This window comes from Equus asinus, chromosome 13 (assembly GCF_041296235.1).
Source record: "Equus asinus isolate D_3611 breed Donkey chromosome 13, EquAss-T2T_v2, whole genome shotgun sequence".
In the NCBI taxonomy this organism is placed as follows: Eukaryota; Metazoa; Chordata; class Mammalia; order Perissodactyla; family Equidae; genus Equus; species Equus asinus.
The window spans coordinates 35,120,797-35,147,924 of NC_091802.1; the positions used below are offsets into that span (position 1 = coordinate 35,120,797).

A 27,128-nucleotide genomic window follows, 5' to 3' on the forward strand; every position below is an offset into this window, starting at 1 on the left:
TTTTTTAATTTTAGTAACATTGAATTAACCATTTTAAAGTGAACAATTCCATGAGTCTTCGTACATGGACAATGTTGTGCAACCACCACCTTTATCTGGTTCCAAAACACTTTCATAGCCCTCCCCCCAAAAAACCCATGCCTATTAAATACTTCCTTCCCACTCTCCCATCCTCCAGGCTCTGGCTTCCACCAGTCTACTTTCCGTCTATGGATTGACTTATTCTGGATATTTCATATAAATGGAATCATACAGCATATGACCCTTTGTGTCTGGCTTCTTTCCCTCAGCATATTTTTGAGGTTCATCCTGTTGTAGCATTTATCTGTATTTTATTCCCTTTTATGACTGACTGATATCCCATTGTATGGGTATACCACAATTTGTTTATCCATTCATCTGTTGATGAACGTTTGGGTCATCTTCAACTTTTATCTGTTGTGAATAGTGTGGCAATAAATATGCATGTGCAAGTTTTTGTTGGAATACATATTTTCAGTTCTTTTGGCTATATACCTAGGAGTGGAATTGCTGGATTTTATGGTAATTGTAGGTTTCACTTTTTGAGGAACTGCCAAACTGTTTTCCTGTATTTTTAATTGAGCATTTACCCTTCACCAGGCACTGAGTTAAAGAGTTGATAAGATAGTGCCTTGGGTGGTAAACATCTAGAGACAAGAGGAGACCACAGGGCTGAAGTAGTCCAAGAAGTCTTTAGGGATCCATGACAATTTTCTGTCTCTCAGTCTTGCTCACTCTCTCGCTCTCTCCCCAACCTTAACCAACTACCTCTTTCCATGTATTTCTTTTTTTTATTATTAAAAGGAGACGAGAGGGAGGGGGAAGAGCTCCCACACACATCATCTGCAAGGATTAATAACAATAATAACCGCTATTTATTGGACAAATATTATTCCATGTAGTGGATATTACTAACTCATTTTGCAGGTGGGGTCCTGAGGACTCGGGGAATTAAACGTGTTCTGGTTCAAGTGCCAAAACCAGGATTTGAACTCTGGTCTGTCTAACAACAAAATGCATGGTCAGCATACTACTACATTGTTACTTCTTGACGAGCAGAAACTTGAAAGGCTTAACACAGGCACCACATCTCACATGTCAAGTCTGCCCTTGGCCGTCAGGAAGCCGTAGAGAACTAAGCCACTGCCGTGGACCCTGCTGCAGAGCGATCGTCATACCTGCAGGTTGACGTGGGCGCTGAGTTAGAGCACAGTCTCGGGAATTCCTAAGAAGCTAGATTATTTCTGCAGGGAGCACTTGAGAGCAACTGACATGACATGGGGCCGAGGTGACTCTGCATGCAGAACTGCCCGGAACGGTCAGGTATTGTTATTGTAAGTGGAGTGGGGTGCTCACAGTTTGCTCAAAGTGAGGAGTGTTGCCTGTGATTTGTTTTCTGTAAATTAGAGCAGACTCAGAGCCACCCCTAATGCAGCATCTCTCTCACTCACTTTGCTGCCCATAGGTTTTCTGATGTGAGAGGGAAGTGCGTGGCTGTAAGGCTGCACCTCGGTCTCTCTCCGAGCTTCTCAAACTTGGCAAATCATCAGAATCACCTGGACTGCTTCTTAAAAACAGATTCCTGGGCCTCACCCCCAGAAATGCTGAACTGAAGGTCTAGGTGGGGCCCTAGGCTGTGCATCTCTGACAAGCTCCTGGGTGATGCTGACGCTGGATGCTGCCACTCACCACAGACGATTAAGGTTGGGGACAGAGAGAAGAGTGAGCATGCGAGAAAAACAACTATGACAAATCCCTAAAGACCTTGGTCTGCTTCAGCCCTCTGATCTCCTCCTGTCTCTAGGTGTTTACTGCACTTGGACAGTAAACTCTTTAATTCAATTTAAAATTTAATTTAATTTAATTTAATTTAATTGTGAACTCTTTAACTCAATGCCTGGCACAGGTAAGTGCTCAACTTTAAAATGCAGGAAAACAGTTTGGCGGCTCCTCAAAAGGTTAAACATATGATTACCATATGACCCAGCCATCCACTCCCAGGTATATCTCCAAAAGAGTTGAAAATGGTGCTGAAACAAAAACTTGTACATGCATGTTCACACACTCCACTTTAAGTAGCGCTGGCCAATCTGTTTATGCTGAAACCCCCAATAACCAACCGTTACTGATGTACCATGAATACTTAGGGCAGCTGTAGATGATCTCAGTGCTTTATGTCCCTATAAGATATTTGTGAGTCCTTCTCAAGAGCAGAGTATTCTCATAGGAGTGTCTCTCACATGAATGTCATGCTTCTGTCTGAGTGAGAAAAATTTTAGAACCACTCGTCCAGAGTATTGGGAGATTTAAAGAGTCGTGGATCCCATTCACATTGCTCAGACCACAGGGGAATAATGATAATTATGCTAATTATGTCAATTATACTCCCGCAAACCCCATGGCGGTTCAGGGAGACTGTGCCTACAACACAGAAGGAAGCTCAGTCTGCCCTCCCGGTAGCTGTCTCCATTCCAGTGTCGTCTGCAAGCTCTGCTTTCTTACCTTCTTGCCTCTTCGGAGCTCATGTTTTATGAAGGAGCACGCAGCCTCCTTGACATGGTTCTCTGTTTATTTAAGGCAACTTGGGGGCAAAAGGCTGTGTGGTAAAGATGAAACAAGAGCCGTGTTAATTCCGTGTTAATGACAGCAGAGCAATTTCCTTACAGGAAATAACTAGTTACCTTAATCATTTTAAGGAGTTAATAGCAGCAGCCTAAAAAGGATGGTTATGCTTATCACAATACATGCACAAAGGAAATGAAGACATGAATAACGAGACTTTAAACAGATTTCTGGTGTCTTCCTTCTGGGTGGTATTAAATGGTATTAATCTTTTTAACTGACTTCAATCCCGAGACCACAACCGTGTGATAAAGTGTTAAGTGAACTGCTGGAAATAGAGGTGGGCCCCCAGATTTATTGTGCCAATTTACCAACAGCAGAAGTGTGTACCACTGCTGTGAGGAAGGCCATAGAAAAGGAAGAATGACAAGTAGATGTATGGATTAATTAATAAAATGCAGATAATAGCATCTTTCCCAATATTAATACTTCTTCAGAGGCTGCTCTATATATGTCTCTGGGAAAGAAAAAAGCTACAATATATTGGTTGTTGTTTCATTGCACCTCCCCACCCCAGCCCCACCCCACCCCCCCCCCCCCCCCCGCAAGTTAACGATCAGAGTTTGGAAAATGAATAAACTCAGGCAACTTATTCAGACCTACAGCCACACAATAGAAAAGAAAAAGTAACTGCAAAAGAAGAATAAAGTGCTTGTTCAAGGGTTTTACAGTTTTAAGACATGTCAAGTAATTTTTTTCCTAAGTAAGAGGAGGGTTTTTCTTCCCTGTGGTCGTTGTCCTTTGTGAGAGGAATGGCCTTGATCAATTTGGGGAACATCCACATTGACAAAGTGTATTTAGTGCCTATGATGTGACAGGGGCTGTGCTAGATCCTAGGGCAATGACTTCTACAAGCCATAGTCCTGCTTTCAAGCAGCTGTCGTTCTGCTTGGGAGATGCTCCTGTGGACAGCAATTGTAATGTGGGGTAAAGGCCTTAATAGAAGTATGTTGTAGGTATGATGGTGGCACAGAGGCACACGTGAGCATTTCCACTTGGAGGGTGAAAACTGAGCAGGGTTTTGAAGGATGAGTAAGAGTTTGCCAGATGGACACAGGGGAGAAGGACATTTCAGGTGATGGAAAAGGCATATGCAAAGGTACAGGTGTGCAAACAGTCAGGTCTGTCCAGGAAGCTGCAGTGGCTTGGCAGGACTGGAAGGTGTGGTTTGGCAGGAAAGTGAAAGGTGAAGCTGGAGGCCATAGAGAGCCTGTCAGGCCATGGAAAAGAGCCTGGACATTTCCCTAAGGAGAGTAAGGTGCCACAGAAGGATTCCCTAAGCAGGGGAGTGAGACATTTAGACATAGTGTCATCATCATGCCCACCGTGCAGAGGCTGGATTGGAAGGACATAAGATTGGAAGCAGCAAGGCCAGTTAGGACATTATGAAATACTCCAGGTAAGACGAGGAGAGGCCCTGAACTGAGTTAGTGGCACTGGGAATAAAGAGGATGGGGACCGTAGCAAGGACTGTTAGAAATATTACCGAAATCCGTAGGACTTAGTGACTAACGGGATCCCCGGCATAAGGAAGACACAAGAGTCTTCCTAGGCACCTAGGTTTATAGAAGCAGTGCTGGGCGGGTGATGGTGTCCTTAGAGGGGATGCAGGAGGAGCAGATCTGGAGGGAGGTTCGGGCGGCGGGATCACGAGCGTGGCTTGGGATAGGCTGAAGTTTGGCGTATAAAATTCCCTGTGCGCGCTCACAAGTCTCCGTCGCCATGACGCAGTGATTCACCACAGCCCGTTGGGGCGGCTGTAGGGAACCGCCTCAGGGTAGCCCTGTGTCTCTGCCATCTGGGGCTGCAGGTGTCCCGCTTTCCAAATGCCGAAGAACAAGAATGAGCAGCAGAGGCTGCGCTTGCTCCATCCCTGCTCTACCCTGCTCTCCATCTGAGGACCTGGAAAGCGAAGAATGGCCCTTTCTGGTACCCATCCCGTTCAACAGGCCTTAACCCCACAAGCCTGTTAACTCAGAATGACGAGCAAGAGAGCCGTGTGTTTTGTGTCAGCCCGGGAGAAAGTGAAGAGTGTCTCCCGGGCAGGCCTAAGGGCATGCCTGGAACAACCTGCATTGCTGGAGTTCTCCTTCCAGGCCTCCTCTCCTGCAGAGCTCGCTGGACCTCCCCACTGGGAAGCAGCCAGCTTCCTTGGGGGAGCTGATTTTAGCTATTGAGGGAGGAGATGGGAGGGCAAGCGGTCTAGCCTGATGGAATTCACTTCTGTTCAGCTCAGCTCTACTGGGCAGAGCTGGGCAAATAGCCCTGGTGTGGGAATCGGAAAGTGAGCTTTTCTGAATTCCTGCAGCCCTTCCCGAGGCTCTGGCCAGGACTCTGGAAAGAATGCAGGATAGCTGGGGTCCATGTTCACATTGGCTTCTGGATAAGAGCCAGGCTCTGGAATTAAGCTCTGGGGTTCAAATTCTAGTGCTTCAACTTACTAGCAAAGTGAGACATTGGGCAAGCTCCTTAACTTCTTTAAGCCTTGGCTCACCAACCCCTTTACAAAATGTGGATGATGAAGAGGTTATTCCCTGACCTCAAAGGGGAATTCACTGGGAGGATCAAATAAGATAATGCTTGTAAAACACCACATACAATGCCTGGAATTTAGTAGGAACCCAATAAATGTTAGCTATATCGCTGTACTAACTTAAGGCAACTGAGAGGGACGGACCCCCTAGCCCAGGTGTTAGTTACTCATATGCACAACAATGACAATGCAATGGACTCTTAATGAACCTTACAGCTCTCACTTGCTGTGATCCCATGTACACTAGGCATTGAGCCATGTCAGTGGTGGTGGTGGTGGCGTATATATGTAAGTATGTGTCTCGGGGGGAAAAGGTGATAAAGAAAGTAGGATAGAAGGGTAAATTAAGATTCTTGAGTGCTTAGTGCATGTCTGGTGCATGCTGAGTATTTTACATGCATTAATTTATATAATCCTTTGCTAATAAGTTGGACAGCTGGAGAAATGAGAAACTCAAGTTGAGAGAGACGTTAACTTGCTGACCCTAAGGCCAGAGTTAGTGCCAGGATGAGCGTCAGATTTCTACCTCTTTCCACTACTCAGAGGCTACAAGTCACAAAAGTTATCATTTAAAGCAGACTAAGATCTACATTTTAGTGCTACGAGAATTCAAAAGGAGGAAGAGAACAAATTTAGATGGGGAAATCCAGAAAGCCAGCACGGAGGAAATGGTGATTAGGAGGGGCTTCCAATTGGCAGAAACAACAGCTAAAAAAAATTGCCATTCCAGGTGGGGACAAACAACATGGACAGAGGTCAGACTCTGAAACTCTGGGGCATGTGCAGGGACCAGCAAGGAGCCCCTGAAAGGGTAGTTGTTTATTGTAGAGAAGTGGGCAAGAGAGGGCTGGAATTATTGGGATCAGGCTGTGGAGGGCCCTGAGGGCCAACCAAGGGCAGGCAGGCCTGGGGGTGGGAAGAAGGAGACAGCGTTAGCAGTTGGGAAAATTAAGAGGCTGGCCGCTGGCCGGGACTTACAGAGGAGGGATTAGCAGTGTGTCTGGAGTAGCTACTACCAGGGAAAGAGAGAACCGGAGACTCACGACCAACCAACGCACCGAGCCAGCTCCCTTCCAGCCTTAGAGGGCAGGATCCCCAGCAGTTGGAGTGGGGGCTGGGGGATGAGGAAGGAGCATTATGGAGAACGTACCCCTGTGCCTCTTTCTCCACAGCTGACACGCAGTAAAATCCTGCAGTGCAAGAGGCTTTCACTCCACAGGGATTCACTTCTTTAGCCAGCCCCCAAGTCTGATTGACCATCCTGAGTCCCAAAGCCTTCACATCCAACGTGGGGGCCGTACAGCTTGGTAGTTAGCACGTTGTCTTTGGCTTCAGGCACCAGCCCTTGTTCTATCCGTGAGTAGCTGTGTGACTCGGACACATTACTTAACAGCTCTATGCCTCAGTTTCCTTAGCTGTAAATTGGAGGTAGTGATAAGGTTCTCATGCTTGAGGTTTTGGTGAGGATCATGAGACGATGCACGTGAACTGGCTAGCACAGTCCGGGCTCACACTGCAGGCCCGATAGTGTTCACTAGTGGTGCTGGTGTTGCTCACCGTGAGTACAAGAGATAAATGTGACTTGGGGGTAGGATGGACAGCACACGTAGAGCCACAGAAAGGCAGAGCTGGAAGGCGGCTTGGAGGTCGTTCAAGCCCTCAGCCAGGTCCCAAGAAGGGAAGGTGACTTGCCCAGGTTTACACACGAGCTGGTGTCCCAGAGGTCCAGGGAAGAGAAAGGAATGCTGAGGGAGGCCCTGAGCAGGCGGGCAATCTCGCTAATCCTCGGGGAGCAGTGGCTGCTCCTGTGGCCCACAGACCAGGTTTGACGCAAGGCTCCACCTTTTACTAGCTGGGTGACTTCCAGCAAGTCATTCCACCTCTCTGACCTCAGTTTCCACATCTGTTAAGTGGGGACGACAATTTCTGCCAGTACATCTGCCGGTTACAATAATTGAGTGAGATGAGTCCATAGGGCATTGAGGACCCCGCCGGCCTGTGGAAAACTCTCAGGATGTGGTAACTCCTTTGAATTTTTTATTAATTGAAGATCAGGCAAGATAAAGTTGGTGGAAAAAAGTAGGGAAGACATACCAGATGAAAGAAGCAGCTTGAACAAAAGTTTAGAGATGAGAAATAGACTGGAAAATCAGAGACCTGGATTTCTAAGATTGACTGCTTACCAGCTGAGCGACTTTGGGTCCTCAGTTTCTCCTGTCTGAAAGTCAGTTTCCACTCTTCTAGGCCTAATTCACAGCTGGGCTATTGTGTGGGTCCAATGAGGAGATGGCCATGAAGATGCATTGTAAATTACAAAGCTCTCCGTGTATGAGCTGGTTTTCTCCCTCCCTGGACTGGGAACTGCTTGAGGCCAAGACTGCGTCTCCATCTTGAATCATCACCCCTGGCCCAGTTCCTAGCACAGAGTGGGTGCTACCTCGCTGTAGATGTGAACGCACTGTTCCCACTCACCCTTGGGAATGCCCCTGACCCTGGCTATACAAGAGACTCAGACCTTCTCCTTTCGCTCAGTTCTATTGGAAACAACCTGGGGCCATGATATTGAGCTAAGCCTGGCTTACAGTGGAGAGGAGGGAAAGAATGAAAATGAGGTCTGCCCCATTTAGGCCCAGTGGTTTCCAAGGAAAGCCATGATTCTCTCACATGCACACAGATTCGCTTGGAATGGATGTTGAAGTCTTATTATAGACTGCCCACATGCCTGTTCCCAAAACGCTGTCTCTGTTTCCCTCCCAGAGTATATTTTGGGAGCCTGGGACAAGGGCACCATCTGGGCTTCCCTGTCATACAGTGAGGGCAGTTCAGCTTTCTCTTCTTCTGTCTCCTTTTCCCCACTGTCAGCCCAGACCCACGCCTCAGTAACAGGATCAAAGGGTCCATCTATAAAACAATACCCTCTAAAGGGCTAGTGCAAAGAATTCTCACTGAATGACAATCAGATCACACAGGGGAGCAGCAGCAAGGGTTTTGCATCTCAAGGTCATTTTCTCTTGATCCCCAAGATATTGCAGCCTTCATGAAGATATATAGCACAGATGTGTAATGTGAGAGCCTCATCATTACCTCCAGTTTACAGATAAGGAACCCGGCTGTCCAGCCATGCCCTTCAGTCTGGGCAGAACCACCAATCCATACTCCACCCCCCATGCACTCCAGTTGTTTGTCCTGGAGGGGTTGTTTGAAAATATATGGGAGGCATTTGGGATTGTCACCATGATGGGGAATACTACAAGCAATTAGTGGGAGGAGTACAAAGGTTCTAAAGGCCCTGAAGTGCATAGGACCGTCACACCCCATGAAGACTTGTCCAGACCAACTGTCCACAGCTCGCTGATTATAAAACACTGCCTGGTGAGCAGAGGGAGGGCTGGATTCTAAGACCATATTGACTTGGCCAGTAAACCCATTCAGCATTCATAATCCCTTCCTTCTTCTTCAACGTGGTATGTCTTTGTGGCTCCCTCTCTCCCATGTAGCATGTACGAACCCCGAAAACAGGTCATATTATCCTCTGGCATTTGGCTTCATTTTAAACTGCAGTAATAGGCCAGAACCAATGTGGCCATCCCTGGATTGTTCAAATGTTCTTGAGTTATCACTTTTGTACTTTTCCAAATAAGTATTGGGGCTTTCTTTGTATTTTTTGCCATTTATTTTCCAATGACTAAATGATCTGTTTCTTATCTCTTAGAATAAGCGAATACTCTTCTGTGTTTGCCAAAAGTTGTTTTTCACTCATTACTCATCTTTTATAATCTTCCTGAATATTTTTCCTGATTTTTTGGAAGACTATTTGAGGGTCTCCCATTCCCTGTAATCTGGATCGATATGTTGTTTTCTTATTTTCTTTTTTTAAAAGAAATAAAATTACCAAACAATTTGCAGTGCCTTTTATGGTTAACAGATTTAGGCAGATATTCAAATTACCTTTAACTCATCAGGCACCATGGCGTGAGGCATGTTACTGAATTTGGGTGGTCTGAGTCCAGGGTTTGGAGTGCTGGCTCACTGAGAGCCTGGGCAGGTTCTGGAAGGGCAAGATTTGGGGAAAGTTGGCAGGTGGTTGGCAGTGTGATTCCTGGAAGAGTCAGCCAGCATACTGAGAAAATGTTCTGTAGGAAAGAGTCACGTCTCTCTATAGTTTTTGGTTGACCGGTCTGTGCCAAAAGCAAATCTGATGTTGTCACCATCCCTTACCCCTCCACCCACACCCTCTCCTTCATCTTGAAACCTTTGATGATGTTCCATTGTGCTTAGGATAAAGACAAAATTCTTACCAGGGTCTCCAAGACTGGATATGGTCTGGTCCTGACTTTTTTCTCCTACGTGATCCTACCTTCATCCCCTTTGCCTTCTGGGCTTCAGCCTTTTCTTCTTACACATCCCTACGTGATGCCACAGGGCCTTTGCACATGTGCTTCCTTCTGCCTTTAATATCTTCCCTCTTTTCATCACGTCATTCCCAGCACAGGGCTTGGTGCATAGGAGACACAAATAAGTGTTTATGGAAAGAATAAATGAATGAAGGCTTAGGAGTCAATTCTCAGATTTAGGGTATTGTGTTTTGAATGGATTTGATTTGGTTTGGCCTAAACATTATCAAATGAAGCAACCAGAGATCACAAACTGGCAGCCAACAGGCCCAGAGACTGTTCCTGACCTGGCCACAAACCTTTGAGCTCGGTCCCTTCCTAGCCCCTTTCTCTCATCTTTACAATCTGCCTGGCATTCCACTTGCAACCCCAGGCTTACACATGCTGTCTACTGAAACTTTCATTTAAATATATGACTTCAATTCAATGTAATTTAATTAAATTGATAGAAATTCAGGAGGCAATAGCCCATACCTCCTACCAGTGTGCTTTCATTTTTTAGAAAAATCACAAAACCCTGTCCTTGAGATCTCCATGTTTCCAGATAAAGACCCAAGGTCTAAAAGGAAGAACTGCCCTTTAAAACCCAGTTCTCCTGAGTCCCAGCTCCGGGCTTTTCCTACTCCTCATCCCCAGCGTCAGTCCATCATGGATGGTGTTTATGTCTATTTAATGGCTTTGAAAGTCTGCATTTCTAGTTATTAAGTATCACACCTTCTACAATTAATGTGTAGAAAATCAAGCCTAGTTTTATGAACGTTTTATCCAAATTGCTCTGCAGCTTGATTTACAAGAGGACAGAAAACCCTCCCCTCTTATCTGATAGATGTTGTGTTTCTATTTCCATTAATGTGACAGTTAGAGTGCTCATGGAAAGGGACTCTTCTGAATTAACACCAGCTGAACACGGGGGCCTTAGCAAGTGGTTGTGGGCATTGAATCTTTCTTCCCTCCGTGATGGGTGTTTTCAGCCTCTGCAGAAAGCAGATGTGACTGCGTGATATGTCATAAAATTCTTGGTGGCATTAACTGCTTCTAGAGTTGGAATCTGAGAAACTGGAGGGCTGTTACTCTCAAGCCGGTGGTCCCTTTGCTGTGGTCTGAGAACCTGGAGTGACAGATTCTGCTTCTGTAATTTGCCTAATGTGATCTCCATTTATTGCCCCCAGAGGAGCCTCGCTCTTTTTTAGATGAGTTGTTTTCTTTTTCTTCTAAAGAGGTCATCCAAGAAGCCTTCCACTCCCACCCCCAGCTGCTCCTGCCGGCATACCTGTAGGAAGTATTTATTGGAGTTCCAAAAAGATTGAGTATTGAGTACTCCAGTTTTCAGAAAAATATATGTATTTCCTTATACATATATTGCATTACAGTTTATAAAGGATTTTCATACATGCCTTTGTTCATTCAGTGTTTAAGTACTTAGAATATACCAGGTATCAGGCTATATACTGAAAATACAACTGGATGTATGTCCATTATCTTTCCAAATCCTTCCCAAAAGCCTAGAAGGCACGAGTGGTTAGCCTCCTGTTACAGATCGGGAAACTGAGGCAGAAAATACTAAGGTGATTCCCTGAGGTCACTAAGCAAGTAAGGAACAGAGCTTGGAGTCTGGGTAGCAGAAAGTGAGGGTCTAAGGCCCTCAGGCAATCCAGTGCCACACAGCTGCCTCTTATTAGAAAGGAGAATTTGGTTTCTATTCTGTTTCTCTGTGAGTTCAGCTTGGCTGATTCCAGGCCCGACTGTACAGTGTAGCTGAGAAAGGCTTTCTCAGTCAAATCCCGGGTGTGCGTCTACTGCAGGACACCTATTGATGCTCATTGCCCCTGGATGTTTGACAAATCACAAACCTCTTCAGTTTAGTTATATCTAAACCGGTGAGGCCATAACATTTACAAATAACTATAAGGGGACGGAAACCGTACATCGTGGTCCCCTGAAATGTCTTTCACATTGTGCTCTGGGCTCCGCGTTGCACTGTGGATGCCAGCCTCAAGCAATGGAGAAAGAGGCTTTGAGAGCATTCCGCAGCCTCCCGCGGACAGGCTTTGGACCAGATCATCATGTGGGCATTTGGAGGCTGCCTTCCTTGTTCGTTCCCAGAGATCAGACCTCAGGCAAAAACCTTCGGGGACGGGGTTGAAGTATTGGCGTATTTTTTTTAAGTACCGCTCACAACTGCACTCATTTTAACCTGGACAATAAAACAGAACTAACTTACTAACAATTTCTACTGTGTCTAAGAGTTGTAACAGCTGCCCATCACAGTTAAGTCAGAAGAGCCAACTGTTAAAGTCATGTTCTTCGACTGAAATGAGAAATAATCCCACTAAAACGGGTGTTAACTTGGTACAGGTGTGACTTCAGTATAGCTAGTCCATATGGGGGTGTTTGTGGGTCTTTTTCCTACTTCATTCAACTAAATTACATTGGAAGATTTTTTCCTATGTTGACTTACTCTTGTTTCCTGATATGAACCCTACTTGATCATAATAAAATAAAAATATTAAATAAAATATTAAAAATATATAAAATAAAAAATAAAAATGATTTTTACCATGTTGTTTTCCATTAGCTAATATTTATTTAGGCGTCTTGCATTTATGATTGTAAGAGACATTGGCCTATCTGCCCTTTAAAAGTCTCACGGAACATACTTATAAAACCACCTTGACCAAAGCTTTTTTGTGGGTAGTAGTTTTTGTGGATAGAAAAACAAAGGAAAATAATTCTTGACTTAATCAAAGGAACTGAATAACGTTACATCTCTACAATAATTAGAACAAAGTGAACCTTCCTTATGTGGCCTCAGGAACTACTTATTCAATAAACACTTAACAAAAATGACCTGAACATACCAGAACCATGGTTTTACCCAAAGGACAAGCTCTTCCACAGGGATGATCATGAGCCTAAGAGAGGCGGTGCATAGATAGTTTAAAACAATGTGTTCAGTACATCTACAGTTATTATAATATGAACGACAGAAAGAAAAGGCTGGCAGGATCTTTTTGGCAGTCAGATGACAATAAGATAAAGTAAGATACAAAAATGAATAATATACGGACCCTGTTCTCGAGAAATATGGTCTAGAAGCATTCATGCCTGGCTCTGCTGTTATCTATGGATTGAACGAGTCACTTCATCGTCCAGGCGTCTCATTTCCCTTATCTGAGCCCCAGCAGCCGGACAGTTCTAATAGCAATAATCGCAACTCCCATTGAATGAGGGCTTGCTTCGTGCCAGGCACTGCGTCTAAAGCCTGCTTTATCTCATTTAGGCACTTTAGCTTATTGACATGTTTTGGCTGTTTTAATCACCCCAAGAACACTTTGAGTGGTTCTGCTGTAATCACAGTTTTGCATGTGACGAAATCAAGGCTCAAAGAGACTACATGACCCAGGTCTTGAACCCAGGGCGTTTGACTCCAGAGCCGATGAACAGTCATTATCCCTGCCCTTCTCTGGGATGATTTGAGGTAATGGGAGTATGGGAGGAGGTGACTGCAGAGAAAAGGAGGATGTGAGCAGTGAAGGCTGGGTGGCAGGACGTCAGTGAGGCCGAGCATCACCTAGAATCAGCCCAGGTGCAGAAAGTACCTGTCGACCTCACCTGTAACTCCTGGCAGGTAGCAGCCACTGCCTGGAGGTCACTTCCGGGAGGATCTGGACCACAATTCAGGGGGAGCATCCTGCTCTGCCTTTCAGATGCTTCTTTCATGAGAAGTGGAAGGGCTACAGATGCTTTGAAAAAAAGATCGTAGGAGGAAAGTTTGGCTTCTAGAAGTGGCGATTTCAGAATGTTTCAGGAAAAAAAAGCATTAGGGAACATTCCAAGTCGGTAGTTCTAGATAAAGATGTGGGAAACATGTCACCTCAGAGGAAAGAACTGTCCAGAAGATTCTTGGCGTCTCGTTTGTTTTGTGATAATGAATTTCAAGTCTAGCAACCAATAAGAAGGAAAGTATGTCCAATCTTTGCATCGTGGAAAGAAAAAGAAGGAATATTTGATGACTGCCTTTTCTCCGTGTGGCACTCAGTGTGTGTCACCTCATTGATCCCGCTTGTTTAATTATACCCTACCTAGTTCCTGAAGGACTGTGTAGTGGGTTCTCTTGTTTCCTTCTCACGATGATCCTTAGAGGCATCCACATATTACAGATGAAGAAACCAAGGCACAGAGGGGCTCATCAACCAGCCGACGGTTACCTGGACAGAAGAGGTCCCTGAGGTTCACAGCCTTGTCTTTTCCAGCACCGTCCTGCACCCATCAGATCCCTCTACACTTGTGCGAACTACTGTATAGCTCACTCTGGTTTTATAGGTTGCTGTGATCACTGGACCACATTTTGGGGGCTCTATCAATGAAATTATTGGCACTTCTTTTTATTTTTAGCCGTAATTGCCTTCCGTGTCTTAAAGTGCAGGAAATCATCCGTCACCAGGCAGATTGGTGATAACTGCCAAACCTTAGGCTGAGAATGTGACGATTGGTAAATATCAAACGGCGTTCTTCTCTGAAGGCTGTGTGTGCTCTTACACTTAAAGCCAAACTTGTTAATGACTTTCTGTAAGTAAGTTCTAGCTTATAATTGTTGTTCCAGCAACAGCTGCTGAAATGTGAGCTCCCCCTAAATATAAATACCTTTCCTTTTCTCTTTACCTTCTTGTGGAAAGAAAATGTTTGGACACTCAAAAGCAAAGTCGGCCAGGGTCACTGTTTGGCTTTGTGACCTCAGAAGAGTTGCCGAACCTCTCTGTGCCTTCATTTCATCCTTTGCCTATGTTAGGAACAAATGAGGCATTACGGGTGAGTTCCTCAATGATATGGAATGTATAGCATTTCTCTGTGGATTCCTGGAGTCTGGCATGGAGTCGACACTTGGGACTTTTGTGTTGACTGGAAATAAACTTACTTGAATTGAATAAGTCTTGAAAAGTTTAAAAGCCTATTGAACTGTGACGATGGAAATCATTCTCATTTAAAGGGAAGGGAGAGGGTAATACTAGATTCTTTCAACATGTGTTTTCTTCCTGTTCTATAGAACACTCACTGGTAAATATATGCCCCTAACACATTTTATTCATCTCTCAAATTTAAACCAGCAGGGCTGGCAAACTGCAGCCTGCGCTTGTTTTTGTAAATAAAGTTTTATTGGAACCCAGCCATGCCCTTTTATATTTTGTCTACAGCTGCTTTCATATACAAGCAGAATTGAATCGTGACAGAGACCATAGAGCCCACATGGCTGAAAATATCTGCTCTCTGAATCTTTACAGAAAAAGTCTGCTGACCTCAGAACTATGGTATAAGCCACTGGGCATGTATTTTCCTTTAAAAGCTCTCACCTCATCCAGTGCCTGGAACATGGGGTGCTCCATCCATGGCTGAAGGAGACAAAATAAATCGGAAAGTGCTCCAGGTTGTGGACAAGGTACACCGTCCTCAAGTTTCCTTGGGACAACAGACTCCAAGTGAGGACCCAGAAAAGGGGGCTGCCCACCCCGAACCCCTATTTCTGCCGGAGCGGAAGGCTCTATTATCTATTGTTTTATAATAATTATAGGGTAACAACAACAGTAGTAATAGCTAATTACGGAGTGCTGACTGCATGCCAGGCCCTGCACTAAATGCTTTATGGATCCTGTCTCATAAAATCGTCCCCACCATTCTACGAAGTATCTAGTGTTATTATCTCTGTTCATAGAGGAGAGGCCTGCCTTGCTGAAGGGTACCAGCAGTGAAGCCAGGCTTCGCAGTCCGCATAGCCCAGCGTGAGATTTGGTTTCTGAGTTCCCATTAGAGATAGTCTTTAGGATTCCAGGCTGCTCCTTTACCAGCTCAGCCAAGTGCCTTGCTCTCCCTGATCCTCAAGACAACATATTTTGTTGTCTTATCGCCAGCCTGCACAGCCTCATTCGTTCATTTAATAATTATTTCTACCTTGCTACTGCTAATATGTGCCAGGTACTGTGCTGGGCATTGGGTCCATCACAAGAACCAATCAGATACAGTCTTTGCCTGGATGCAGCTTAAAGTCTGGTGAAAGTGATGGGCATTAATCAATCACATAAGAAATGTTGAATGGAACTGTGATGTGTGTTTCAAAGAGGAAAGGAACAGGATGCCGTGAGAGTGGGTTATGGGGATCTCTCTCAAGAGCTGACCCTTGAGCTCAGATCTAAAGGAATTCATAAAGAAGAGTCAGGCACAGAGGGGAGAGGAAGGCGTTCTAAGCAGAAGGACCAGTGTGTGCACAGGCTCTAAGGAAGGAGGAAGCACGGGGCGTGAGGAAGACTGAGAAAAGGTCACTGTGGCCAGAGCACACAGAACAAGGAGACGCAGATGGAAAAATGAGGCTTGTGCTCAGATTCGGGTCTTTGTCTTAAAGGCAATGGGAAGTCACTGAGCGGTTGAAGCAGGGGTGAGTAAGGCGGTGGTGGTATCACACTGAATGCTGTGTGTGGTCTCCCATTACAACGCTGCTGTTTCCTGAGTTCACTAAGGGGCTTCTGCTAATGGGGCATCACGCTGAGAAAGACGAACTAAGGTGTATACATCAGGGTCTGAAAACACAGCTGGTCGCTCTGCTGAGGCTTGAGGGGTGAGCCAGGAGCAGCCTGGCACGTCCTGGGGAGTCACCTCCCGGCTACGAAGGGAAAACTCTGTGTGAGACTTTGACACCGGAGATTGCTCCCAGCCTAACCGATGACAAGGGCAGCTTGCTGTCGACTGGGAAGCTTGCTTGCAGCCAGTCTGCTCATTTAGTAAAAATGAGTACTTACCTATTAGTTGAAAGCTGAGTTTCTTGTCACCAACGTCAATGTTTTTCAGGCCCCTCACTTCAATTCTAGGGCACAAAACAAGCTTTGCCTTCAGTCTTAAGAGAATTCTAGGCATAAACACGACTGTCCATCTCCCTTAGAGTGGAATGAAAACCCCCTACCCTGGCCTGCCAGGCTCTCCGTGGTCTAGTCCTGCCTCCCTGTTTGACTTCAACTCAGACCACTCTCCTTTACTTAGTAGCTGCTCACTGAACTCTTGTTGAATGAATGGATGGATGAATGACTATATTATCTTGGGCAAGACATAGCCCCTCTCTGATCTCAGTTTCTTCATTTGTAAAATAAGTGACTGGCCTGGGTTTTCTATAAGGCCCCTTCCAGGATGAAGACTCTATGAGATGCAGAACAGGGATTCATTCAGCAAACACTTGCCAACATCTCCTCCAAGCCAAGGCCCATGACAGGCACGAGGGATATGATGATGGATATCCCTGCTCTTGAGATGTTTATTCAAAAGTAGAGACAGACACAAAGAGAAGAGTTTCAAAATAGCATGGCACATGAGTGTGAACTCTCTAGTCATAGGAACTAGGCACAATCTCAACTCTTAGCGCTTCCTTGAGCAAATAATCTCTTGGTGGCCCGGTGTCCCCATGATTCAAATAGAGATAATGGCACTAACTCATGGAATTTTGTGAGAATTAAATGACACGATGTTACTGCTGGCGTTGTCTCTGGCACAAAGAAGTACACAACAAATGTTAGTGATGATCATCAACAAACGATGATGATGACTGACGTCGACAACAATATTCAGCACCCTGTGACTGTACCGGTTGTCTATGGCTTACGTCTATTCTGAACTCTCAGTACTCACGCCCTCCTGGTAAAATATTTTGAACGTTCCCTCTGGACGAGAGTGCGTGGAGCAGGGAGGAGCTGCACTTGGTGCTCAGTGTCACTGGTTCATGGAAGGCGTCCTGAGGAAGATGAGGCCAGAGCTGAGTTGTAAGGTAAAGAGGGGTAGGCACGGCCTCCTCTATCTCCACTTTGCCCTCCAACAGTGACCAGAGGGAGCTTTCAAAAATGCACTCAGATCAATTGATTTCTTCCTTAAAACTAATCACTATCCGTTGCGCTTGGAATAAAATCGAAGCTCCTCCCCACGGTCCGCAAAGCCCTGCATGAGCTGGTCCCATCTTGAGCCACCTTCACCCTTCCCCAGCGTACTCAGCCATTTATCCCCACCTCAGGCTCTCTGCATTGGCTGCGCTCTCTACCAGCCATGCACCTCCCTCCCATCTTCCCATGCCTGGCTCCTCTTCATCCTCAGAACTCAGCTCGAACGTCACCTCTGCAGAGAGGCCTCCACCAATGACACTACCTGACATTGTTCCCACTCTTGCATGCCCCCCCAAATTTTTCCACTGCTGTCATTCGCTTTGCAAGCCAAAACTTTGTTTTATTTCCTTCAAAGCACTTACTACCATCTGAAATTATCTCTAAGAGGTCAAGCACTTACCAGTCTTGTTCCAGCCGGCCTCGGCACATAGTTGCTCTCAGAGATTTTTTGAACAAACAAATTCCAGATCCTTGTAAAGGATTGAGGGGAGGCACAATGTTCTAGGATGAGAACACAAGTTTCAAGCTAGTACTAAAGTTACATCAGGTCACAGAGCACTGAAGTACAGAGAATGCACTGAATCATGGCGTCCACCGTATCTGAGCATCATCGAAAGACCAAAAGATCTGATTTCTTCCTCTAAGACAGCTATTTCTCAGGCTTGAATTTCCAGAAAGCTTCTCTAGGAGGACACCCATCTAAATTAATAAAAAAGTAGAGATTATAAAATAATTTCCAGTAATCCAGGTTTAGCTCTTTCACATGGTAATTCCAACTAAGCCAGCAGAAGCCCTAGGGGCGTCTCTTTAATGAATAGCTAAACTTGGTGTTTAATTAGCATGTCATCATGAGCCCCTAAAGAGTTTGCTCTTGTAAGCAGTTTCAACATTGTCCCTGCAGCCGTCGTTGCCTCGTGCACTTGCTCAGAAGGTCAAACATTCACTTGTTGATCGCCTATTTCATGTCAGACACCCTGATGACCTTGAATAAACCTCAAAGTTGAGGCTCATTAACTAAGTAGTAATTAAACCACAGCTTAGTACTCATCCAAATTATTCAAAATTCTGACTTTGTAGGATTGGGATTTTAAAATGTTACCCATAACTGGCAAGAAGTAATCTACAGGCATCACCTTCAGAACCCACCTGCCGATCTGACACTCTCTCCCTAGTGGGATAGGATCTCCCATGGCTGCTCCCTAAGCGCAAATGAACAGCAGGATGAGCAGCAGACCCCCTTCCCCCAGACCCACCCGCACCTGTGCACATTGTGAGTGGTTAGTGGGTATCAGATTGGCCCCACTAGGCCTGGCTGGGGAAGAACAGGGGCAATGGCTGCGGGAACTGTAATTGTCACTGAGAGGACCTTGGGGGGAGGTGGAAGGGAAGCAGCGCTTTTTCACAAGTAAGCCCTACTGTTGGTGCATGAAGCAGTGCAGGCCCCAGGCATCTTCCCCTCTTGCTTTTGATGCCAAAATTGTGTTCTGACAAGTGGGAACAAGAAGCCTGGCCACTGCCAAGCTGCCTCCTGGGCTCCTCTGGTGATGCTGACTGTTCTGAGGCCCAGGGGATGGCTTGGTGCCCACTCACCACACCCATATGCACATTCTTTAAACTGCAAAGTCCTATGGAACATTCTCTGCCTTAATAGCTACCACCTGCAATTACACCCTCCGTACCTCCAGTCTCTCCTGCTCTAATCTGCCCTCTGACAGTCCATGCTGATGAGCGCATCCCTGCTCAGAACTCTTCCATAGCTCTTATTCTGGGTCTCCAATGGTCTATACTCAGCCCATCCTCCAACATATATGACGCATGTACCCCTTCACCCAGCCAAACTGAAGCAGAGGAGCGGTGAACAGCCAGACCCAATAGGGCTCTGCCAACCAGCCAACAGGATCTGCTAAACCAGTATTCTCAGCTACTACTAATGTGCATTCGAATCACTGGGGATTTGTGAAAATGCAGATCTTGATGCAGAAGGTCTAGGGTGGGGCTCAAGATTCTGCATTTCTAACAAGCTCCCAGATGCTCTGGCTGTTGCTGGTCCCCACACTGCACATTGAGTAGCAAAGCACTATGTCATCCGTTTAATATCTAATTTGTGGAGAGGGGGGAGAAATGCTAGATTCAAAATAGCTTTATTTTAAGATCATGTTAACTCTCTAAAATCACCGTTTCTGTAGATCAAAGAGTCAACTTCATTTGGTCCACCCTAATAAAAGAGGCAGTCCATCAACAACTCCTAATAGAAACCAAAGCTCACGATCTCAGAATCCTAGCCGACTTACCACGGAACAAAGAGGAGGCGAGACTTCAGATCAAAATTCTAAATGTGTTAACGTGAGCTTAGAGCAGAGCACAACCTCACCCCATCCTTGCCAGCCTCCTTCTCACGGCCCCTGGCCCCTGTAGAATCCCGCCCTGTGGGGCGTCGCAAGGCCCAGGAGACTCTTCCTGCCTTTTTCAGTCTTGTAAGTTGGAGAGGAGGATCACTCCACTGGATTGCCTTCCGCTTCCCTGCTCTCCAAGGCCTAGTTCCCAGAAGATGCTGAAATTTCGAGGCATGCCTTGAAGCACTGGCGCATCCCCAGGTGGTTTTCGTAAGTCACCTGGTAGGAAGATCTTAGCAGATGGCAAGATGTGTTTTGATTCTCATTAAGAAGCTTACTCAACATTGAAGGGAGGTGCGGCAGGTCCCCCACAGCTCCTGGTTCTTCCACATGGCGACACTTCTGCACCTGCAGAAAGTCCTGGCTCTGTGTGTGGGCGGGAGGAAGGGAGGGAGGCAACTGATGAGCACAGGCCTGATGAACCTGCCTGGCCTGAGTCCTGCACAGGCAGAGCAGATTCACCAGCCCCTGCCTGTGGTCGCCCTTCTGATGGCAGAGTAGCTGCTGCATAACCATCTGCCACCATTGGAAAAACTCACAAGAAGTGAAAAAGCGATAAACAAATAGGATATTTCAAGAGCAGCAATACTGTGTGCTCCCTCCATGAGAAGCTCTGCTGACTCCACTTGTTCAGGGTGTTCTCTGATCCAAGGTACCATCCGTCTGCGCAGGCACTGATGGGGTGTTGATGTTCATTGATTATGTTGCACAAGTTCTCCATTCCAGCTACTCTCTAGCTGGAGAGCTTTTAGCAAATACCAGTGCCCTCTTCCCATCCTAAGTCAATTCAATCAGGACTGGGGGGGGCCAGGCATAGGTGGGTTTTAAAAGCACCCAGGTGATTTGGATGCACAGTGAAGGTTACAAACCACTGTGTTAGAAATGTTTTTTTTCAAAGATCAAGGGAAAGCACGTTTTTTTGATCATTGACTTTCCTGCCTTCTAAAACTTCCCTTCCTTTTTTTAGTGTAATACAGGATATTGGTAATAATAAACACTCTCTTATGCTTTCAGAGTCACAAATCACTTTTACATGCACTCTCTTATTAGATTCTCAAATCAGCCTGTGGAAAGTGCTCACGCCATTACAGAAAGATATATGCTGGGCTTGCTGTGACATTGTTTATAAGAGACAAAAAAATGGAAACAACCCAAAAGCTAGTGAGAGGATGGTTTAATATGTTACGAGGCATTCATGCAACAGAGAATTCCACAGCTGTTAGAAAGACAGGTAGATCGATACGCATTGACTTAGAAAGATAGCCACAAACTATTTTTAAATTTAAAACCTCAAGTTCTGAAGCATAATTATACATTCCGTTTCTGTTGTGTTTTCTATTTTTAACAACTTTACTGAGATACCCTTGGCATATAAAAATTGTATGTATTTAAGGTGTACAACTTGATGTTTTGATATATGTGTACACTGTGAAAAGTTCACCACAATCAAACTAAATAACATATCCGTCACCTCTACATAGTTACTATTGTGTGTGTGTGTTAAGAAGATTTGATTTATGATCTATACTTTTTAGCAAGTTTCAAGTACACAATATAGCATTGTTACCTATCATCACTATGCTGTGCATTAGAGCTCCAGAACTCGTTCATCTCGTATAACTGAGACTTTGTACACTTTGACCAACATCTCATTTTCCCCGCCCCGGAACCCCTGACAACCACCATTCTATTCTCTGCTTCTATGAGTTTATTTTGGATTCTACATATAAGTGAGATCATACAGTATTTGCCTTTCTATGTCTGGCTTATTTCACTTAGCATAATGTCCTACTGGTTCATCTATGTTGTCACAAGTAGCAGGATTTCCTTTACTTTTACGGCTGAATACTATTCCATTGTGTATGTATGTACCACATGTTCATTATCCATTCATCCATCAATGGAAACTTAGGTCGTTTCCATGTCTTGGCTATTGAGAATAATGCCGCAGTGAACACGGGAGTGCAGATAGCTCTTTGAGATCCAGATTTCGTTTCCTTTGGACATATACCCAGAAAGGGATTGCTAGGTCATATAGTAGTTATATTTTTAACTCTCTGAGGAAGCTGTATGCTGTTTTCCATAATGGCTGTAGCAGTGTACATTCCCACCAACAGTGCGCAAGGGCTCCTTTCTCTTCACATCCTTGCCAACACTTCTCTCTTGTCTTTTTGATAACAGCCATTTAACAGTGCACGGTGATATCTCATTGTGGTTTTGATTTGCGTTTCCCTGATGATTGGTGATGTTGAGCACCTTGTCATGTACCAGTTGGCCATTTCTATATCTTCTTTCGAGAAATGTCAATTCAAGTCCTTTGCCCATTTTTTAATAAGGTTATTTGGGTTTTTGCTATTGAGTTGTAGGAGTTCCTTATATATTTTGGATATTAACCCCTTATCACATATACGGTTTACAGATATTTTCTCCCATTCTATAGGTTACCTTTTTACTGTTTTGATTGTTTCCATTGCTGTGCAGAAGCATTTTAGTTTGATACAATCCTGCTTGTCTATTTTCATTTTTGTTGCCTGTGCTTTTTGATGTCATGACCAAACAACTGTTGCCAAGACCAATGTCAAGAAACTGTTCCCTACGTTTTCTTCTAGTAGTTTTACAGTTTAGGGTCTTACACATAAATCTTTAATTCATTTTGAGTTGATTTTTTATATGTCGCGAGATCGGGGTCCAATTTCATTCTTCTGCATGGGATATCCAGTTTTCCCAACATCATTAATCGAAGAGGCTCTCCTTTCCCCAGTGTGTATTCTTGGCACCCTTGTCAAAGATCAGTTGACCATAAGTGTATGAATTTATTTCTGGGCCCTCTATTCTGTTCCATTGGTCTATATATATGTTTTTATGCCAGTGCCCTACTGTTTTGATTACTATAGCTTTGAAATATATTTTGGACACAGGAAATGTGATGCCTCTAGTTTTGTTGTTCTTGCTCAAGAATGCTTTGATTATTTGGGATCTTTTGTGGCTCCATGTGAATTTTAGGATTGTTTTTTCTGCTTCTGCAAAGAATGCCATTGGAATTTTGATAGGGATTCCATTGAATCTATAGACCACTTTTGTTGCTTTTTCTCTCCCAATTCCACCAGTACATAGTTGTATATTTTAGTTGTGGGTCCCTCTAGTTGTGGCACGTTGGATGCTGCCTCAACATGGCATGACGAGCGGTGCCATGTCCACGCCCAGGATCCAAACCGGAGAATCCCTGGGCTGCCGAATCGGAACACACGAACTTAACCACTCCACCACGGGGCCAGCCCCCTGTCAACCACTTTTAGTAGTATGGACATTTTAACAATATTAATTCCTCCAACGCAGGAACACAGGATGTCTTTCAGTTTATCTGTGTCTTCTCTAATTTCCTTCATCAATGTTTTATAGTTTTCAGTATACAAGTCTTTTACTTGTTTGGTTAAGCTTATTCTTAAGTATTTTATTCTTTTTGTTGTTATTGTAAATGGGATTGTTTCCTTAATTTCCTTTTCAGATAGTTCAATGTTAGTGTATAGAAATGCCAGCAATTTTTATATACTGAATTGATAGCCTGTAACTTTCCTGAATTCATTTATTAGTGCTAATAGTTTTTTCTTGTGGTTGAGTCTTTAGTGTGTCTATGTATATGATCATGTCATCTACAAACAGAGATAATCTTGCTTCCTCCTTTCTGATTTGGATGCCTTTTTTCTTTTTTCTTATCTGATTGCTCTGCCTAGGACTTCTAGAAATACATTGAATAGATTTGGCAAATGTAGGCATCCTCGCCTTGTACTGGATCTTAAAAGAAAAGTTTTCAGTCTTTCCCCATTGATTATGATGTTAGCTGTGGGCTTTTCACGTATATCCTTTTTGTGTTGAGGTAAGCTTCTTCTATACCTGTTTTGTTGAGAGTTTTTATCACGAATGGATGGCGGATTTTGTCAAATGCTTTTTCTGAATCTATTGAGATGGCCATGTGGTTTTTATTTTTCGTTCTATTAATGTGGTATGATTTGCATATGTTGATCCATCCTCGCATCCAGGATTAAATCTTACTTGATCATGGTGTATAATCCTTTTAATGTGCTGTTGAATTTGGTTTGCTAGTATTTTATTGAAAATTTTTGCGTCTCTGTTCATTAGGGATATCGGCCTGTAGTTTTCTTTTCTTGAAGTGTCTTTTTCTGGCTTTGGTATCAGGATGATGCTGGCCTTATAACATGGGTTCGAAAGTATTCTCTCTACTTCTATTTTTGGAAGAGTTGAAGAAGGATCGGTCTGAATTCTTCTTTGAGTGATTGGTAGAATTCACCCACAAAGCCATCTGGCCCAGGGCTTTTCTTTGTTGGGAGATTTTTGATTACTGCTTCAATCTCCTCATTTGTATTCATCTGTTCAGGTTTCTGTTTCTTCTTGATTCAGTCTTGATAGGTTGTATGTTTCTAGGAATTTATCCATCCATTGTTTTTCAAACCCTGTATGTCCATGTGTGAGTGACTTATAAGCACAAAACAATATCTGGAAGGATATATACTAAACTGTTAACAGTCATATTGCTGAGAATAGACAGAGGTGGGGGCGGCTATCACATTTTTTTATTTCTCCATCTTTTAGTTTTTTACAAAAATTATACTTCTATATTGTTCTTAAAATTCTATTTTAGGGTCTGGCGCAGCAGTTAAGTGCACACATTCCACTTTGTGGCCCAGGGTTTGCAGGTTCAGATCCCGGGTGTGTACTTACGCACCGCTTGTCAAGAGATGATGTGGCAGGCATCCCACATAAAATAGAGGAAGATGGGCACGAATGTTAACTCAGGGCCAGCCTTCCTCAGCAAAAAAAAGGAGGATTGGCAGCAGATGTTAGCTCAGGGCTGATCTTCCTCAAAAAAACAAACAAACAAACAAACAAAACAAAATCTACTTTAAAACCACAGCCTGAGATGAATTCCAAGGAGAGATAATCATACCCATTTTTCAGAGGAAGCAATCAAGAGTCAGTGAGATGGAGTAATGTGGCTAAAAATTGGTGGGGCATTAGTTTGAACATACTTGTATGCTATGTTTCACAATTAAAAAAAAAAAGAGTTTTAAAAATTAGGTAACAGAGGAAGAACCTAGTTTGCTGGATCCCAGGTCCAGGACTCCTTTGCTATCTATGCTGTCTCTTGCACCGGGGCTCAACAAGCAGATTGAAGATCTTCATTCAACAAGGAGGAAGTTAAGTCCTGCACAATCAGATGACCTGGGCAGGCTGGTGCTTTGGGAGCCTAAGCCATCAGCTCTCTCTCCATCAGGACCACTGCATCTTGCAGGCTGACCAGTCTCCTCTCAGAGTCACTGGGCTGACACAGTTCCCTGCTCGCCTGAGGCCACGTGGAAGATTTACTTGCTGCCAGTGGCAGCTGGTGGTGCAGCCCAGAGAGCACGTCCACCCCTGCAGGGCAGTTCTGCTCCTAATAAGGGAAATTCACTTTACACGCACTTGGGGGGAAATATCCTGAGATGGAGCCAAAGCCAGATGGGCACTAAGCCTATTAAAGGCATGATTGTTACCAGGAAACATTTGCAAATAGGTATGGGTATTTTTGTAGTGTGTGTGTGTATGTGTGTGCATGCATTTTACACACACATACAAAACATACACACACACACATCTTCGTGAAATCCCTTCTATTACAAGATTGTCTTTCCAATTGTTCTATAATATACTTTACAGTTTACTCTTATGTAGGGTGGCTATGCTGTGCCTCACACCTTTTAATGCTAGATTGTTGTTCTTATTATTGTTTTTGCCTCCTGCCAGGTGCAGCTCATCCACTATAACCATGAGTTATACACAAATGTCACAGAAGCTGCAAAGAGCCCAAATGGATTGGTGGTAGTTTCTATATTTATAAAAGTAAGTGTCTTGCATTCCTTCATTCTTTCCTTCTTGCCATTTCCCACTCCAATCGGAATATCAGTTTACAGTCTCTGTTGGATCTTAGAAATAACAAAAAGGGTGATGTCCGTGCCCAAGAAAAGCTGCAGGGTGGTGACTTTTATATCCATGAGATTTATGAAAACTGAGGTCCCTTTCAGAGAGATGCAAAAGTGATGAGTTCCATTTCAGAGCATCAGAGCCTGAGGATTCAGGCAGCTTCTGCTCTGGTGAGACAAAGGGTGCCGGCCCCATGGGCAGGCCCAGGTCCTGCCTCATGCAGAAGGACCAGAAGGATGCAACAGAAAGGGAGGGGGTTCCTCACTGACACCACACGGGATTAAGCCCTGTCCATCAGTTGCCCCTTGGAAAACGAGATACAAAGGAGCTCTGAGAGGTCCCTCCCTCCAGGCACTGCAGTAAGCAACTCGCTCCAGCTTCTCTGCCATTGCTCTGGGTATCGTCTCTCCCTCTCCCTCGGAAGCATCCCCAGGGAGAATTAAGCCAAGATCCCCCTGCTGAATCTATGACACTCTAGGGAGGCTCCACATCCTCCTAAGAGTCAACAACGACAAATTTCCAACCCAGTAAATTCTAACTTGTTAAAAAAAATAATTACCTTTAATGTTTTTGACAGATGTAGAGTGAAGAAAGAATGCAAATTTAAAGGAAAAAAGAAAATAAGAAATTGTTTTTCCAGTTAGGAGAAAAGAGTAATAGGTGACAGTTCCAAAGCTCGGCAGTCACTGTGCTAGCCCTTTGGGAAAGTCCCAGCCTGACCATTAGAGGAAGTGCCCGATCAGAACTTCATCTGATGAAAATAATCAAGAGAAATCCAGCATTTGCCATTAGGGAGTTTTAACAGTTCTCGTGTTGACATCACTCAAAAGAATGGGCACACAGGCACCTCAGACACCACCCCCTCTCTGAAAGCATCTCCCTTGGCAACAGGCCAGCCCTGCCCAGTCATCCCTCTCCAGACTCCACGCCTTCTCCCAACTTCCTCTCCCTCCCCTGGGTCAGGTCAGGCCTCTTCGTGGTCCAGGCAGAGCTGTACACTGGGCAGGGGCATTTGTGATGTGTTGCTGCCCCTGGCCACCAACCCCAAACTCCTCTAGCTTGTCATTAGCAATATAGGAAGGGGCTATTGGCCGGGAAAGCATATTTTTAGGCTATCATGCCTTCTTAAAACCTAATGTGACATCCTGAAGGAAACTGGTCCTGGCACAGATCCTGCTGGTCCCCGCCCAACCCCTCTTGGCATCAGCAAAGACCTGGTATAATAAACAGTAGATTCCTGAATGCCAGGCACTGAGACATGTGCTTTATGTATATTTTATCA

The 27,128-nt window shown here is 44.6% G+C and overlaps 1 protein-coding gene across 1 annotated transcript in view; it reads left to right on the top strand.

Annotated features, from left to right (window-relative positions):
* The window catches only part of CA10 (carbonic anhydrase 10), a 476,139-nt gene that overhangs the window by 428,216 nt on the left and 20,795 nt on the right, over positions 1-27,128 (top strand). The window contains exon 5 of the mRNA XM_014833914.3: positions 25,670-25,765. Coding sequence (XP_014689400.1) covers positions 25,670-25,765 — 96 coding nt within the window. The remainder of the gene's footprint in view (positions 1-25,669; positions 25,766-27,128) is intronic.